The 19108-nt window shown below is 39.7% G+C and overlaps 2 protein-coding genes across 2 annotated transcripts in view; one reads left to right on the top strand and one right to left on the bottom strand.

Moving 5' to 3' along the window:
• GSG1 (germ cell associated 1) overlaps positions 1-5346 on the top strand; it is an 85850-nt gene extending 80504 nt beyond the window's left edge. Inside the window, exons 4-6 of the mRNA XM_075286359.1 lie at positions 411-563; positions 4647-4758; positions 4851-5346. Of these exons, the coding sequence (XP_075142460.1) occupies positions 411-563; positions 4647-4758; positions 4851-5142 (557 nt within the window). The 3' untranslated portion in view covers positions 5143-5346. The remainder of the gene's footprint in view (positions 1-410; positions 564-4646; positions 4759-4850) is intronic.
• Positions 5347-13649: 8303 nt separating this feature from the next.
• Positions 13650-19108, bottom strand: part of EMP1 (epithelial membrane protein 1) — a 31792-nt gene continuing 26333 nt past the window's right edge. The window contains exon 5 of the mRNA XM_075286376.1: positions 13650-16640. Coding sequence (XP_075142477.1) covers positions 16489-16640 — 152 coding nt within the window. The 3' untranslated portion in view covers positions 13650-16488. The remainder of the gene's footprint in view (positions 16641-19108) is intronic.

Genomic DNA, 19108 nt, shown 5'->3' with positions numbered 1-19108 from the left:
GACACTAAGGAAATAACTCTTAGTCTATAACTGGCCACAGTGGCATTTTCTATGAGTTGAGAACAATTGGGAAGTAAATAACATTGGGAATCTGTGCAGCATTGGAATGGGGTAGTGGGGGAATAGTTAGGTGAGCATTATTCGACCTTTTTTATTTATTTTTATTTTTTTTAAAGCCTTCTGAATAATTAAAAGAAAAAATTCTCTCTGAAAATGTAATTGAAATAGTCTTTTTGTGAAATTAGCTCTAGTGGGTATTTGAAAGAGAGATTGTGCGACCCACTGTACACATGGACTAATGTTTGTGCATTGCTGGAGCAGGAAATACATTGTACATAAACCCAAATAACCAAAATCACTATTTTGTTGTTAAATGAGACATGTCTTTATCCTTATGCTCTCTATCACAGGGATCCTATGGCTTTCTCTAGGATCAGAACTGGTGTACATTACACTGTTAATCATTAGCTTTGGTCTGCTGCTACTGGAAATCTTTTACACTGGAAATCCTGTCTGTGGATTGAAGCTGAATGCATTTGCTGCAATGTCCTCAGTGCTTTCAGGTAATGAGATGAACCCATGAGATGGTATTATAAATGTACTTGAAAGGTTCTATGACAGAGACAGTTTTGCCTCACACATATTATACCATACACTATTCAAATGTTGGTTCATTTTTTAATATAATAGGTAAATGCAGAGATAGGGGTGCGGCACAGGGGAGACAGATGTATCCAGGAGCACTCCCTAACTGGGCATATCAATATTATCACTATATGGTGATTTTTTTAGTGATAGATACTGGCTGCACACAGGGCTCTGCATATAGTTTAAGTAAATACAGTACAGGAAAATGTGACTTACAGATGAAGTCTCTGGCTGTAATCTTTCACATTTCTGTTCTCCTCCATCTGGACCATCATGACCACTTCTTCCAGTCTCTGTAAATTTTGCAGTACAGACAATTTTCAAGACACTTGACCTACATTTTCCTTGCCTATAGAAAGTTCCTCTCCTGCTACTACCCCCAATTATAAAATACATGATATAAAAACTCCCTGTAAACGAATGATACCCCCATATGTATTAAATTAACAATGCCCCTTTTTGCGCCTTAAAGGGGTTGTCCCATAACAAGGATCCTATCTATACTGCTTGTTAATGTGGATTTAAGACTTTTCCTAAATACACTGCTTCAGCAAAACTGCTTTGTTTGTCCACTATCTTAATTTATTCACTTCATTGTTGACACTGTGTTTCTTTTTTTTTTTTTAAGTAGATTGTGAGCCCCACATAGGGCTCACTATGTACATTTTTCCCTATCATTATGTCTTTTTTTTGGAATATGGGATGGAAATCCATGCAAACACGAGGAGAACATACAAACTCCTTGCAGATAGTTTTTTGCCCCTGGCTGGATTTGAACACTAGGATCCAGCGCTGCAAGGCTGCAGTGCTAACCACTGAGCCACCATGTGGCCCCCGACACTGTGTTTCTATGGCCCTTGGGATTATCTGCTCAAATGTCAAGTCACGTAGCTGCCTGCTCTCAGGGGGGAGGGAGGAGGGGCTAAGTGCACGGGAGCGAGCCTGTGTCTGTAGCTGTTCCTGTGTCTACACCACACATGTGACCTAGCTTCCTGCTCTCAGATAAAGGAGGAGGGAAATGAGTGCTGATTTTTTATATAAAACAGTCTAAATCCTAGTAGGCTAAAGGACCCGGTCCCTCTGCTCACTAGGATATAGCTTTCTTATATAGAGCAGGCTAAAAGCTAGTGGGCAGAAGGACCTGGTCCCTTAGCCCACTAGGATTTAGCCGGCTCGATATAGAACAAGCTAAACCCAAGTGTTATAGGACCTTTGATGACATCACAAGTAAACAAATATACACATATTAAATATACATATTTTCCCCCAAAAAAAATCACTTACATTTTGCTGAATTGCTGGGTGCCCTGGGCATGGAGGAGGCTCATGTTCAACTCTGTCTGGCAGTAGTGAAAGATTTCACATCACAGTAGAAACATCAGAAAACAAAACAAAACAAAAAAAAAACATACTCCAACTGCATAACAATAAAAACTGAAACAATCAAAACCTACTTTTTCATATTTTCAACCAATGTATTTTTTGGACTATAAGATGCACTTTTTCCCCAAAAAAATTTGGGAGGAAAATGGGGGGTGCGTCTTATAGTCTGAATGCATCACCCTATTCCTGCCCCTGCCTGTTTCCTGCAGCAAAGCTTCCAGTTAAGGCAGGAGTGGCATGACGCTGCGGGCCCTGGGTGTGAGGACAGGGTGTCCCGGTGGCACAAACACATCCCGGCATCTGCCGTACTATTATGGTGGATGCCAGCTCTGTAAAGATAATGTACAGTGGAGATCCAGAGCTAAAGCCTGTGATCATAGTCCATTTTGATCAAGGGCATTGCTACCTGTAAGACGCCTGAAAACTGCCCCCGTGCCGGTGCCTACCTTGTTTGTTACAGGCCGGCTCCTGCGTGGCGAGATCGCAGAAGCTGTCCTTTTCCTGTGACAGCCAGGAGCCTAATGAAGGCTCTCAGGCCTGCCATGGTAATATTACTACTGAGGCTGGTCTATAACCAGACTCAATAGTAATGTACAAAATATTCCCTAGAATGCAATACTATTGTATTGAAGTCTATAGGACTTGCACTCAAATGATTGCAGGTTCAAGCACCCTATGGGGGGGCTAATAAAAAAAAAAAGTTTTGAAAATAAACACAAAGTTCTAAATCACCTCCTCTCCCTAGAATACATATAAAAGTACAAAATTTCTATGAGACACATACACCTTAGGTGTCCCTGTGTTTGAAAATAGCCAGTCTACAAACTTAAAGTGACTCTATCATTAGGAAAAGTCATTTTTAACTAAGCAGATACTTGCATAGCCCTTAGAAAGGCTATTCCACACATACCTTTTGTATGTAAATCGCCTCAGTAATTTTTGAATGATCCTGTTTTTAATCATATTCTAATTAGCCTCCATCGTGCATTGCGGACGTCTCATCGAGCACTGTCTCTCTCCTGTGTGTACAGTACAGGCTGCTGCTGATGCTGATGATTCATCTTACAGAAAGAGAAGAGAGTGGAGTACTCACTAAGAACTTCCTGTGCTCACTGGAGCCTAATTAGCATATGAATTAAAAACGGTCTCATTTGAAAACTACTGAGGTGATTTACGTATAAAAGGTATGTGTGGAATAGCCTATCTAAAGGCTATGCAAGTATATGCTTAGTTAAAAATGACTTTTCCCAATGATAGAACCCTTTTAAATACAATGCGCAGTCTACAAATTATTTTTCCGTAGAGTGAATGTCGTAGCAGGAAAAAGTATCAAAAATGCCAAATTACCGTTTTATTCACTGTTTCACCTCTGATTTTAGTAAAAAGCGATCAAAGCAATAGACATTCCCCAAAATGGTATAACTAAAAAATACACTTGACCCTGCAAAAAAGAGATACCATATGCATCCCCGTACACCTGTCCATGTGGCCTTGCAGCTTTTGCAAAATTACAACTCTCTTATATTAAATATTTTACCACATTTTTTCTTCAAAATTTTTTCTCTCCATTTTTCTCCTCTAAAACCTAGATGCATCTCATGATACGGTGCGTCTTATAGTCCGAAAAATACGGTATTTTTTAAATAATGCTTAAACGTTTAGAATGTATTGGTTGTTGCTTGGGAATTTTTATTTGAATCCTGATAAATAGGAAAAAGGCATTTTTCGCTAGTAAGATATATAACAAAATTTCATATTTCGAATGTATTAGTGATTTTGACAAATTTTGTTGAAAATGCTGTGCCTGTTGAAATCTAATTTTTATCAATACCCAACTCATATTTATCAATGATCTGTCCTCAGGATAGGTCGTTAGCAAAAAATCAATGGGGTCCAAATGGGGTTCCCAGCTGTAATGATGTTTCTTTATGTTACTTATGACCAAAAAAAGAGTATCTCCAGGTATAAAGCAACTTTTCATAAATTAAAAGCAAAACTGAATGTAAGAAATTTTGTAATATATCACATTAAAAGGATCCTATCATTAAAATTCAATTTTTTTTCTCACTAACACATCGGAATAGCCTTAAGAAAGGCTGTTCTTCTCCTACTTTTAGATGTCGTCTCCACCCCGCTGTGCGGTAGAAATCCTGGTTTTCGTCGGTATGCAAATGAGTTCTCTTGCAGCACTGGGGGCGGGCCCCAGCAATCAAACAGCACTGGGGGGCATCCCCGACGCAGGCTTCACACTTTTAGCCCTCGGGCCTAGGGCAAAGCTGATTAAAGAGCCGTTCCTGAAGAAGATGGAGGCGGCGCTGGAGAGTGCTCTCTCAGCATTAGGGATGCTCCCAGTGCTGTTTGAGCACTCGGGACCGCCCCCAGAGCTGTGAGAGAACTCATTTGCAAACTGGGATTTCTACCAAACGGCGGCACAGAGAAGACATCTAAAGGTTTGTTTTCTTCTCCACTTATAAGGCTGCTCTCTTGGTGCTGTTCATATGGCTCTTCAGGTGTAATTACCATATATACCGTGCTAAGATTTTTTACTTTTTTTACAAAAGTCATATTATTCAGACTATGTTCATTTTGCCAATAATATAATGTATTATCTGCAGGGCTTCTAGGGATGGTGGCACACATGATGTACACTCAGGTTTTTCAAGCCACTGTGAGCCTTGGACCAGAGGATTGGAGGCCACATTCATGGGATTACGGATGGGCATTTTAGTAAGTTTATTTATGATTTAAAAAGTACTGGGGAATATCTACTCCTCACTGAAAGAGTAAGTTTTTCTTCATATATCCCCTTTTTTTTGTAGCACTGCATGGGCATCTTTCACCTGCTGTATGGCTTCTGCTGTTACAACACTCAACACTTATACTAAAACTGTTTTAGAATTCAGAAGAAATCAGAAAGCTTTTCATCAAAGCTTGAAAGAGCAAACCTGCTTTCTGAATCACAAAGGAATGAACTGCTATAGAGACAAGCCTATCCACTCTGTGTCAGAAAGTGTGGACTTCTACACTGAACTTCAAAAGAAAGTCCTTCTACGTGACCATTCAGTGGATCTTGAAGATGTAGAAGAATCCATGGAGGAGGAACATTGCTAGATAATTCATGGATTGAAATAGGATGCTTGAAGTTTGCTAGAAATTAGAATATGAATGGGTTACTTGAACAAATGTTTTATGTAGATTCAGTGGATTAAATATAAATGATCTACAACTATAACACTCAACATCCAACAGGGCTGGACATTACCCCGTATAATGTCATGTACTCTAGCCCAACCAGCTAGATTTTTCTCCAAAGCAGCTACAGGTTTGGATAATGCTGTACAACTGACTGTGTTCTTACAGATGTTTTTGAGACCTAGCATGTGTCCTACAAATGGTAACCTTGAAGCTAAGGTTAGTTCTTCCCTTTTTAAAGGGTTTAGGTGATATTAGAAAACATGAGTTGTTGTTGTCCAGAAACACTACATGTGTCTAATATTACAACTTATACCCATTCAGGTGAATAGAACTGCTATGCCAAACTCTACCAATAGACAGAAGTAGAAATGAGGAAATCGGTTCATAGCAAACCAGCTTTGACCTGAATTTTCCAAAAGTTTCAGGTTTGACTTTGGGGGTTTGCCACTCGTGAACTGGAAATAAAACTATTATACTCCGGGGTCTCCTCAGGCCCAATAAACAGTTATTGGCTCACCTCTTCTGGGCCTCCTCACAGCATCTGGTGCTCTCTTTGGGTCCTCTTCTGGCCTCCTAGCTGCCATATACCCCAGGGTCACTGCTGAGGCCTTTGATTCGGGCCCCAGCGGCCCCATGGGATGCATTGACATCATGATGCTCAGCGCACTCCATGTGACTGCAAAGGCTCAATCACAAGCTTCATCATGTCACCAAGGAGGTTGAAATAGGCCAGAAGAAGACCCAGAGAGAGCACCAGTCTTAGGGAGGAGGCTGAGAGGCGAAGGAAGGTAAGTATAATTAATTGTTAGGTTTTTTTATACCTCCCTATAGACTACACCTATTATACTCTGGGTTCTGAGGAGATTCCAGAGTATAATAATCTAATAAATTGATAATAATCTATCCAAACCATTCAAACATAAAACAATTCTTCGAAGTTTATGCCCATCTCTAGATGCAGTGCTGTTTCTGGGATAAAATTGTGATTCTACCTACAAATGTATGACTGTTATTAGCATTAGTAAGGTGTTATTATTAGAGATGAGCGAGTAGTATTCGATCGAGTAGGTATTCGATCGAATACTATGGTATTCGAAATACTCGTACTCGATCGAGTACCACTCGCTATTCGATGGGAAAAGTTCGATGCAGAACCAGCATTGATTGGCCGAATGCTATACAGTCGGCTAATCAACGCTGGTTCTTCTCCTACCTTTAGAAGTCTTCTCCGTGCAGCTTCCCCGCGGAGTCTTCCGGCTCTGAATTCACTCTGCCAGGCATCGGGCCTGGGCAGAGCCGACTGCGCATGCCCGCACTACAAGCGGGCATGCGCAGTTGGCTCTGCCCAGGCCCGATGCCTGGCAGAGTGAATTCAGAGCCGGAAGAGGACGCGGGACGCTGCACGGAGAAGACTTCTCGGCGAATCCAGCCCGACCTTCACTCGTGGACTTGGTAAGTGTAATTTGATCGAATGTTGTCTAGCCCTGAAACTAGCATTTTCCCCCCATAGAGTATAATAGGATTCGAGTAGTCGAATATTGAGGGGCTACTCGAAACGAATATCAAATATCGAACATTTTCACGGTTCACTCATCTCTAGTTATTATCTAAGTAAGGCCAGTACGAAATATTCAGATAGACAGGTGTCTCTCTAGGTGATTTATTTTTACATCTCTATATATAGCATCTATATCTCTTCAGCTTTAACATATTTATTTCGTTTTGTTCATATAGTGCCAAATGCCAATATGTTCTGCATAGTTGTACAAAGAATGTATTTGCTCAAAATCTCATATCCCCATATTATGGCTAAATTCATATGAAGCCAATTAAAGGCTAAGACCCCACTTTGCAGAAATGCTGTGTTTTTGTTGAATATTTTGCTGCATATGTCTAATAAACAATAAGAATAGGATCTTTACTAGCATATTGAGCATTATGGAAAGGAGGTATATGAGCCAGAAAAAAACCCTAAGTGAGAGAGAGTCCAGAGTCCATGTAGATCTTCCTACAATTTGATATAACCTCATGTCCTTAGTTTTGCACAGCAGTAATGCTAGCCACTGTGATTCCCTATTATCTCCAGTTTATTAGCAGCTTTCGCCATCTTTTGTATCTCAATAACCATTGTGAAGTACAGCCTTGGCTGCTTTTCTCTGAGCTGCTTTGTTTCCCGTTACCTGCTTCTTCTGCAACATTAAACTGTCATATTCAGTTAGATTTGCAGTCGGACCTTGCATTTCATTTAGCTATGCCACCACGATGTCTGCCAATTACTGCTTGCACTACCGCACCAAACCTTTATAAATCTTGAAGGAAAACTCAGTTTACAGATTTATTATAATATTAGTGGGTTTTTCCAATTTTCATGTATTATTTGATTTAAGGTTACAGAAGTTATTTAAATTTACAGACATGTATAATTCTACCAATATATATGTTTAGGAGTCACTGTATATGGTGCTGTATAAGAAAAGAAATGTTTTATAGCCCTCATGTCTAATGTACATTTAGTGAGAGACTTCATATTTCATTTGGAGCTCCTGGCACATTATGATTCTGATATGCCAGGTTCCTTAAACAGGATTATTCCACACCCTTACCCTGCACATGTTGAAGACATGCTAACCTTGACTACATAATCTCCAATAAATAAATCAAGGCCTTATCTGTAATCCTGGGATTAGGCGTTCCCTCCAAAAAACTGTAGGGAAATTAGTTATGAAAAAGGGATTCAAACCACTAAATGAAAGACACAGATTAAAGAGGAGGATCGGGGATGATTCCCATAATCCATTGCTGTCTTTCTTTCCTACTTTGTTGGTATGACCTAGCAATTTGTAGAATCAGCAACAGATTTGCTCAGAATGGATATTTATACTTCATTTGTGATTATGCTATATGTACATATTTTGTATAAGATATGTCTTTATGTGTTATCTTTGTAAAACATAGCCCACTGCAAGATAGATATATAGATTGGAATACCTTTGTCTTGTTTTTTTTTATTTGTAAATGATTTGAAGCTTTGTCTTGTGCATGTCTACAACAGGAAATGGCAGATTATTAAAAAATTTAGATATTCTTAAACATGGCATGATATTTGCTGCATTTCTACAAGTGTAAGACATAATGGTACGATGTAGAGTTCTTGGATTATAACTTCTTAGCTTTACATCTTCTCTGCTCCAGACTACTTCACACAGTGGAAAGTGAACAGAAATTTAAGGTGGACTTCCATATCAAATTTTGCTTCACTTTTTAGCCCTCTGGCTTTTTGCTGCAGGATTTACTTGCTAATCAGCGGAGTGGCTCATGCCATACGTTCTACGACTGAATCAGCCATGAAGTTTGCGGCAGGTATGAGCAAGATGCTTATTTTTGCAGTTCTCCTCTTTGATCCCTGCCTCTCTTTGAATACAATGGGCAGCAGAATTTTCTATATCAACTGCAGTCATCACAGATTTAATCAGTGCAACATTGTGTACAGAGACATATCTCTAAACTTTTGGCCTCTAATGCAAAACATAATTTTCCAGTTCTTTCCAGTTCTCCCATATATATGCTGGTGTTGTACTATGTGGCAGAGGGGCTTTTGTGCCTCCTAAGGCACCAGGGTTAAAGTATAATTGTTATCACTATTAGAGATGAGCGAGTAGTATTCGATCGAGTAGGTATTCGATCGAATACTACAGTATTCGAAATATTCGTACTCGATCGAATACTATTAGCTATTCACAGTAAATATTCGATTCAGAGCCAGCGTTGATTGGCCGAATGTTATACAGCGTATAGCATTCGGCAAATCAATGCTGGTTCTGCAGCAGGCTCGTCCTTGCTAGTCAGGAGAGTTGGCAGTTTGCTGTTATGAGGGAGCTTACTTTTTTTTTCATAGGAATGAATTGACCAGCGTTGATTGGCCAGTGTACAGCATTCTGCCAATCAACGCTGGTTCTGCCGGAGGCTCAACTGTGAGGAGATGGGGTCTAAGATCGGACCACATCAGTCTCCATTGTGGTCCGATTTTAGACTCCGCTTCCTCACAGACGAGCCTCCGGCAGAACCAGCATTGATTTGCCGCAGGCTCGTCTTTGCTAGTCGGGAGAGCTGGCAGCTTGTGGTTACGAGGGAACTTACTTTCCAACTGCAAGCGCTGTGCAGTTAAAGACTATAATGGGGTCCGTGCGCTTTAAATGCACAGGACTCCTCCTAAACACTCTCCTTCTGCTATTCATGGACTCGGTGACTCTCCTTTAGTCGAATAGTCGTTTCCCCTGAAATGAGCATTTGGGACTATAATGGGATTCAATATTCAATCGAGTAGGCTCTACTCGAAACGAATATCGAATCTCGAATATTTCACTGTTCGCTCATCTCTAATCACTATCCTATAGCTGGACCCCTAAGTGTACACACTGTTTTTGTACCTGTTGTTTTTTTCTGTGTGGATGAAAGTTACTGTTTCTCATACAAGAGCAGCTAATATATGGAGTTTTATTCCAAGGCAATGCTCCATGAGAAAATGGTATCCACAAATAGCTCTCCTCCCAAGGTAGAAAGCTGTCACATACCAGTCAAACAGCAAACTCCTTCAAAAGAAAGAGTGGCTTGTTCACAAATAGCTGTCTTAGCATTCTTGCCCTTGATCAGTACAGAGTAGGCTACTGGTTACCTGAATGTTTAGCCTTAGACTCAGGAAGGGTGAGGGAGCACATACAGTAGCTTCACACTGAAGAAATGTAACTGCTGCATGCAGACCAATATCCTGTTTTGTAATGTAGAGTCTTCGCCTGTACAGTGTAATGTAGAGTCTCTGTTTTGCATCTTGTGGGATATTTTTCTTACTCCCACTGGAAAAACTACTGTATATAAAGCTTGTAAATACTTATACCATCCTCTCTAATACTTGCCATAAACCCTTCAAAAAATAGCTGTCACTTTTTTTCCACCAGTTCCAGCCAAGTGTACAAGTATATTTCAACATAGCGAGAGCGGAATAAGTCGCTACTGGAATCCTCTGGTAGACATTCTGTAGGAAATAAAGGATCACACATGTTGAAATCCAGGATACTTGTTTGGGGGACTTTTATCCCATGCATACGGTCAGCTTAAAAAAAGAGACTTCACTGCAGCCTTTTTGCAATTTTATTTGGGGTTATATAACTTGACTCAGAGATACTCAACACTTCCTTTGCTGACCATATAGAAAGAGTTGAAAAGTTTCTGAACTCCCTCTCCTTACCCTCCCTCTAAGAGGCAATCGCCTCTGCTCTTAACTGCCAAATATCTCTTGATTTAGCTAAATGTGTCCTGAATAGTTTCCTGAAAGGAAAGAGCCCTGGTCCTAATGGTTTCCCTTTACAGTATTATAAGGTATTCCAATCTGAACTCTTGCCACATTTTTCCCTATCATGTAATGCCTTGATGTCCAGAGAATCATTCCTCCGCCAAGCACAAGAAGTTCATATCACACTTCTCCCTAAAGAAAGGAAGGATCCCCTTCCATGCTGTAGCTATAGGAACATATTACTCCTCAATATGGATCTCAAAATGTGGGCAAAGATTTTAGCCTCTACAATAAAACATCTTCTACCTTCATTACTACATCCTGATCAAGCTTGGTTTGTTTTGGGAAGGAGGGGAAAGGACAATTCCCATCTACTGCTTCATGCCGTTACTCACGCTAGGAAAACCTGCTCTGATCTTGTGCTCATAGGAGTCGATGCTGAAAAAGCGTGTGACAGAGTGGATTGGTTGTTTATGAAAGCTACTTTGAAAAAAATTTAATTTCCCGCCTCAATTCATAGATGCGGTTTTTACCCTGTATGATGCCCCCCATGCTAGTTTGAGGATTAATGGCACTCTTTCACCTATCTTTAATATTACAAATGGCATTAGACAGGGATGTCCTCACTCTCCTCCCCTTTACATTCTCATGCTAGAGTCCTTACTACAGGCGGTTTGTTCACATCCAGATATCTCTGGTTTCCAGATGGGATAACATGTGCTGCATTCAGCTGCATTTGCCAATTATGTCCTTTTTCTGGTTTCAAACCCAGAGAAGGGACTCCCAGCGATAGTGGATCTACTCCAATCATATGGATCTGTGTCTGGCTATAAAGCCAATCTAGATAAGTCAGAGGTACTAAATATTACTGTTTCACACTCGCTGGTATCGTGGCTCGCCACCGCTACTCCTTTTAAATGAACATCTAAAACGCGCAAATATTTTGGTATCCAACTGTCAGCGGATCCTTCTAGCAGCTATGCTGAAAACTTCCAACCGTTGTTAACGGAGATCGGATAATGTTGCTGTCCTATCAGGGAATGCAGTTCTCATGGTTTAGTAGGAGGAATCTTTTGCAGACTTCCTAAGATTCTTTACCGGCTCCATATGCTGCCTATTCGTTTACCACCACTCTTCTTCAATTCAGTGAGGAACATTTTATCTTCTTTTCTCTGGAGAGGCAAGCGCCCAAGGCTACTAATGAGGAAAAGTTGTCGGGAGGAATAGTTCTCCCTGATATTTCGGATTATTACAGGGTAGTACAATTAAAACATTGGATGGAACTCACTTCAATTGGTCTGCAAACACTGATAGCTGATTTATCATGGAGTACGTTTGGGTATTCTTCCATAGTAGATTTTTGGCTCTATGGTTTCTCAGGCCATTGTTCGAGGTCTTTGGATCACCTCTTATTAGGTGCCTGTGAGACGTGGCGAAACTTAAAGGTGAATCTAACCCCTTCCCCTGTATCCCCCTTGAAATAGTTTCGAACTGTTTAGGTAAATCAGGGTTAACGTGCTGTAGCATATGGAACCGTTTACTCTCTCACAGGCAGATGGAGGTGCTAGATAGGACTAAAGATATAAATTCTACAAAACTGGATTTGTTAATTTCTGACACATCATCGCTATCTTTTCTTCTCAAATATCATCTGTCCGGAATTCTCAAAGAGTGGTCAGCAGCTAATAATGTGAATACTGACAATACTACTTTTGAACATACGCTCCTGGCCCATCATAAACAATTGTCCAAGACATGATATGTCCTGGCCACCATTGTCAGTCCTCTACAGATACACAAACCGGCCTTTCTTTCCACTTGGGAACGTGAATTGGACTTAACTCTCTCAGATAACAGGTTCAACACTCCCATGGCTTCTCTCCTTGTGTGCGCCTTCAGAAGACGCATTATAAGGTGCTAACTAGATGGTATCACACCCCTCAATGGCTCCATAAAATGAATCTGGCTGATATTGACCTGTGTTAGAGATGCATGACTTAGAGCAGATCTCTCTCACCTATATGGTAGTCATGCCCAGTGATTTGCACTTTTTGGGAGGATGTCCCAGTGGTAATCCGGCAATTGTCATCCCACACTTTAGAGATTACCCAGACAATGATCATACTAGCGCTACTCTCCTCTCAATACACTCCTTCAAGATTGAACCTTATTTCTCTTTTGCTCTCTGTGGCAAATTCCCTAATCCCACAGAGAAGTTTGAGTCCAGACCCTCCATCAAAAGCTGAATGGATAGAAAAGATGAATCAAATTTCCCACTTTGAAGAACTATCAAGCTGGAAACATAGATCTCACGCCAGGTTTGAGAAGATTTGAGCCCATGGAAGAATGTGAAGCTGAGAGTTTACAAGTAACCCCCTCTTTCTCCCACCCCCTTCTTCTTCTTTCTCTCTCCTCGTTCCCCCCTCCCTTTCCCCCTTTTGCTCTACTCTCAACTTTCTCTTTATCTATATCTCTATCTTCACTGTTTACATTTGATGTTGCCTTTATTTTGCCCCAATTTGGCTTATGTTTCCTTGAAAATTTTTTTTACAATTACCTAGCAGTACCCCTTTTTCTACAATTACTATTATCCTTATCCATTGTAAAGTCACTAATATTGTACTGACAATTTTTATTGTCATTCTAGCTATAGCCACTTTATTGTTAAAGTCACTGTACAATGAAATGTTGTTGTCTCTCCTGAACTTGGAACTACCTTACCTGAGTACCTGTAACTACACATACTCACATTTGTGAGTCTTGATAATGTCATTATTTATCATACTCTTACTGTTTGCCATTTGTGTGCGTTCTTATCAGATGCTTTATGTTCTATGTACTTCACGTTTATTATTTGTTATTTGAAAATCCTTAATAAAAATATTTAAAAATAAAGTAAAAATAATAAAAGCGGATCTGCAGGTTAGTAGGCCTACCATGTCTCGTGGAAATAAACTAAAACAAAAATAAAATAAAAATAGATTTGAAAACTGCATGAAACTTGTTTTAGCACCGCTTTTATGGTTTTTTTTTCTTTGTTAGAAATGACCCAATGTGAATAGGAAAATTGTTAAATATTGTAGTGTGAATAGAAAGAGAATAACCGAAGAGACAGATTGCATTACAATTAGCAATATTGTATTTCAGTTTATGAATCCATTTAATATTGTATCAAAATATTTACAATTAGTGCAAAAACTACATATTTATTCCATTCCACATAAAAGCCATAGTACCATTAAATATGCAAAGAATAATAGCATAGGTAAGAGTAATAGGGTAGAAGGACCAAGAAAAAACTACTGAGTTCTACTGAGGTATGTAGCAAGAAGCAACAAGGTAATGAACCACAGAACATAATCCAGATGTGTTTGTGAAAAACTATATGTATTAAATCTAAAGTTAAATCTAAATGAGCCAAATCAAAAGCAAATGATATAGTTACTTTAAATTGTTCTAAATGACATTTTTTTGTCTGGTCCATATAACTTAGGGTCTGTCACTTCTTACATCTCTGTTAAGGAGGATCTGTCACCAAGTACAAAATGCTAAATGATATACTTCTGTTTATTGTTGATGAGCCCCTGGTTAATTTGTGTTAAAAAAAATTAAATAAAAAATAAATAAATAAATATATATATATATATATATATATATATATATATATATATATATATATAATATTTCAGTCCACTCATTCTCGTAGAATACACGGGTTACTATCCACTTGGAGAGTATGTGCTGTATGTTTTGTAGGGGTGAATGCACGAGTGAATGTAGGGGTGATTAAAAGCAAAAAACCACTGATAAGGCACAGCCGCAATTATAAGAGGTATGTCATTCAGCATTTTGTACTTGGTGACAGCCTCTTTAAAGTAAATGCTTAGATTCCCCATGAAATAATTGTTCAGTGCTGTTATTCCTTATGGAAATATATAAATAAATTGACGGCTGGGGGTTAGCATTCTTTTTGTCAGTAGGATCCCAATACAGTCTGATATTGTCCAGTCCCGAACACTACTTACACAGTTTACAGTGATCACTATTAGACCATGTGTGGTCACATCTGATAGTCAATGAAAATGGTAACACCCAGTTGTCAGTTGATTCATATATTTCCAGAAGGAATAATAGAGGAACAATGTAACACAGTTCTAAGAAATAATGCTCCTGTGTTCCATAGGGAATACAAATATTTACTAAGATGGAAAAGTCAGTAGAGTAGAACTCTAAAGTCCATAAAGAGTAGGGGATCAATAATCATGAACACAAGGCTGAGGATGACCTTTAGTATGGTCTCCCAGGGTTAAAGGAGCTCTATCAGCAAAATCATGCTGATAGAGCCCCACATATGCATGAATAGCCTTTAAAAAGGCTATTCAGGCACCGCTAAAATTATATTAAACTACCCCCCCCCCCTGTTTTTAAATAAAACTCTAAAAAAGAATATGTTAAACTTATCTATCGTGTACGGTGGGTGGGCATTCAGGTTCCGACGTCATCTTCAGCCACACCTCCTCTTCCAGCGTTGTCTTCAGGTCCCGTCTTCCTCCGGCACTCCCGAACTGCCATTGATAAAAAATGGTGCGGGTGCATTCACAATAGCATGCTGCTACTACTACTACTGCTGCTACTGCGCATGCACCCACGCCATTTTTTATCAATAGCGGTTCGCGAGCGCCGGAGGAAGACGGGACCCAAAGACTTCGGTGGAAGAGGAGGCGTGGCTTAAAATGATGTCGGACCCTCAATGCCCGCCCACCGTGCACGATAACTAAGTTTAACATATTCTTTATTAGGGTTTTATTTTAAAACGGGGGGGGGGGAGTTTAATATAACTTTAGCGGTGCCTGAATAGGCTATTCACGCATATGTGGGGCTTTATCAGCATAATTTTGCTGATAGAGCCCCTTTAAGGTAGCATGATGAGCTAGTTTGCCTAATTGAAATAAACATAGATTTTTGCATCTACAATTGTGTAAGCTTTTTTGCACTTTCCCATTTGCCTTATCAGACTTTCTTGCCGTAACTCCTTAGGAATCCCTTTTATTAAGTTATGTGACAATGTATTTCTTTAATAGCCATTATTAATCATTTTACAGCAAAACTTAAACATAGAGATACACTTTATTTTAACATGATACATTACATAAGGCATCTTTATGCAACTTCAGTAGGTCCTTAAAATGGCAACAACACTTTTCACTGAATTGCTAAATATAAAAGGTATAGTGATCCCCATCATCACATCGAGATATATGTCCGACCTAGGAACTGGGGCATTTTACACAATGGTAAAATAGTTAATATTGTTAAACATGTATAATATCTTACATACTGTATAGCTTGACACTGACTTTGAGGGTAAAACTGTTTATTCCGTTTTAACCTTACATGACTAAGCGGCCTTTATTTTTCTAGTTAACCAATGTTATCATTTTTATATTACTTGTGGGGGTTTTGTGCACAAAAGTATTTTATACAGTCAAGGTAAAACAGAAAAACAGTGGCAAAATGGAACCTTTCTCGCAAATTTATATGGCCTTGTATTGTGTGCATGCAGTACTTAATACCACACGGTGTCCTCAAAACCTAACAAAAAGATCTTGCACTTAAAATATCTTTTAAACTATAAATAAATACATTTAATAAAATACTTTGTTGTTTTCAGGTCACATGTAATTTCCAATTTGTACTGTGACTAAAAATCCCTTAAATTTAGTAAACTAGAAATTTGCAGCAACATATTGTTGCTTTCTACTTAGATGGCTTCCCCATTGCCTTTTTTCCCTTCAAATTGGGGCAGTTGTATTAGAAGCAATGTAACCTGTTGCATGTCTTTCATAGACTATGCCCACTGTTTGTGCACCCTTGTCTGTGACGTAATGTTGAAGCATTTCTCATGTGGCAAATTAGGGGATTCTGTTGAAATTACGGTTCACAGGCTTTGGGGTAGGTCCAGCCCTATAGGATAATTACTTTTTCCGCAGGATCATGTAAAGGATTGCAAGTATAAAGGTGAGGCAGAAACAGATCCATGTTAAAATGAAGCAATATGCTTGGTACATTCCATCATAATGTCCAAATCTGGCTGTGAATATGGAAATTCCACATAGTATTACAACAACTGTAAAGAAAAAGAAAAAATTGCAGTTAGAGTACTGTATTTATCTGGGAATTGGAGCAAGCTTTGAAGGCTGGGGGAGGTGTAAAATAAAAATATAAAACATACTCACCTGTCCCTGACTTTCCATTGCCTGCTGCAAGTGCGCGAGACTAAATGGACACCAGCAAAAGACAACCAAAACTCAAAGGACAGGTAAGTATGCTTTTTTTTAACACCTTCCCCAGACACCACAAGAGTAGCTCCAAACTTCCTGGAAAACTTCTTAACGCATTTAATATTAGTAACATGTTTAACAAATGTCCTGCCTATGTGACCACTTTTCTACTTCAATTTTAAATAGGGTTGTATGGGATTAGATATATTTGTCATTTCACAGAAACAGAGCCACTCTCATCAATAGGCCAAGTCTAGTACAGCAGGAGCTAGTACCAGACACAAACAAGTAGAAAATTCATTATTATTTACATCATAATTATAACTTATTTATATCATTTTTAGCTCTAATGTATTTAAAAGTAGAAATGTAGAAAATAGTGTGCAAAGAAAAAAAAATAGAACAGCAATCCTCATAATAAACTGAGAAAAATGTGTATCCCAGAAGATCAGCCATCGTTTACAATCCTTGTAGACAGGGATGCACCTCTAATGAGGCGGAGTGAGGCGGCCACCTCAGGTGGCACTATCAGAGGGGCAACATTTTTACAATTTTTTTTTCCTCAACCAATAGGCCCATACAGGCTGGAGTATCCCCAGCAGGTAACGGCCTATTTACCTACCTATCCCCGCTCCTGCTCATGGTCGACCCAGCTTCCCTTTCTGCTATAGGACGCAGAAGGGGGGAGTATAAGTGGCTGTGAGCAGCAGAACCCCAACATCTACCACTATTATTACTGAAAAGACCCCAGAGTATAATAATAGTTCATGGGTGGGGAATAATGGAGGTTGCAGGGGCCATTGTGGGGCATAAGAGAGGTTTGGTCGGACACTGTGGGGCCTAATAGAGGTTGCTTTGGCTGCTATGGGGCATAATAGTGGTTGCAGGTGCTGCTATGTGGCATAATTCTGCATGCAAGGGTTTTGTGTAAACGAGGTGTTCGACTGTGTGTGGGCCAGGAAAGGTGGTGGTGGAGGGGGAGTCAAAAGTTTTCTGGGGGGCCCAGTCTTTGCTAGTTATGTAAACTTATAAGGAGTTGTTAGGAAGGGGCATATTATATAAGGGGGCTTTATGAACTTAAGAGGTGTTATATATATATATATATATATGGGCTGGGTGTGTGGAGAAGTCAGAGATGTCTGTATTGCAAACTTTACAGAGACAAGCCACAGCTGGTAAAAGTGGCCATGGCAGTCCAAAGGGAAGAGACAGGAAATGTGAACGATTAGTCAGAGACGTCTCCTGTAAGTCACAAAATATTACTGCCCTGTATTCACCTAAATGCTAAAGGATAAATACCTGATTGATGGGGGGCTGAGACCCCCACTGGGCCTTAGAATTGTTACCAACACCCCCCTCCCCTTTCCTCCAACGCTTTCAATAGTCCGCCTCAGACAGCAAAAAGGCTAGGTTCACCACTGCTTGTAGACAAGTGTTCTTTTCTGATTATTTGTAGCAATGATTAGAGATGAGCGAACACTGTTCGATCGAATAGGTATTCAATCGAATATCAGGCCATTCGAGATATTCGTTCCCAATTGAATACCACGCGGCATACGCAGTAAAAATTTGTATCCCCTCCCACTTTCCTTGGCACGTTTTTTGGACTAATAACTGTGCAGGGGAGATGGGACAGGAACTAAAAAGTGAAAAAAAATGAAAAAACCCATTGGCTGGCGAAAACATTTGACCTCCCATTTATAAGAACGGCAGCCGGCATATTCACCATTTTTGCAGTCAGAGATAGGGAGAAAAACATATCTGCTGAGGGCTAGATAGGCATTCACTTCAGATAAGGAAAAACCAAAGAACAACAACAGCTGTTCTCAGAGCTATACACTGCAGAGACAGGGGTCCAGCTTTCCATGGATGGTGGAAAACAGGGATACAGAACAGTTACTTGTTGCTATATACATGCACACAGCTTTTGTTAGGGGTCCCCCCCCCCCACAAAATAGCAGGAATCCACAGCAGTTACTTCTTGCTATATACGTGACAAACAGCTTTTCTCTGGGGTGTCCCCACAATATAGCAGGAATCCACAGCAGTTACTTCTTGCTATACATTGTTGGGCAACAGTATTGGCACCCCTGCAATTCTGTCAGATAATACTCATAGTCTTCCAGAAAATGATTGCAAGCACAAACTCTTTGGTATTAATATCTTCATTTATTTTGCTTGCAATGAAAAAACACAAAAGAGAATGAAAAAAAGTCAAATCATTGATCATCTTACACAAAACTCCAAAAACGGGCCGGACAAAAGTATTGGCCCCCTCAGCCTCATACTTGGTAGCACAACCTTTAGACAAAAT

This window comes from Leptodactylus fuscus, chromosome 9 (genome assembly GCF_031893055.1).
Source record: "Leptodactylus fuscus isolate aLepFus1 chromosome 9, aLepFus1.hap2, whole genome shotgun sequence".
Lineage (NCBI taxonomy): Eukaryota > Metazoa > Chordata > Amphibia > Anura > Leptodactylidae > Leptodactylus > Leptodactylus fuscus.
This window is presented reverse-complemented; position numbering and strand designations above follow the sequence as displayed.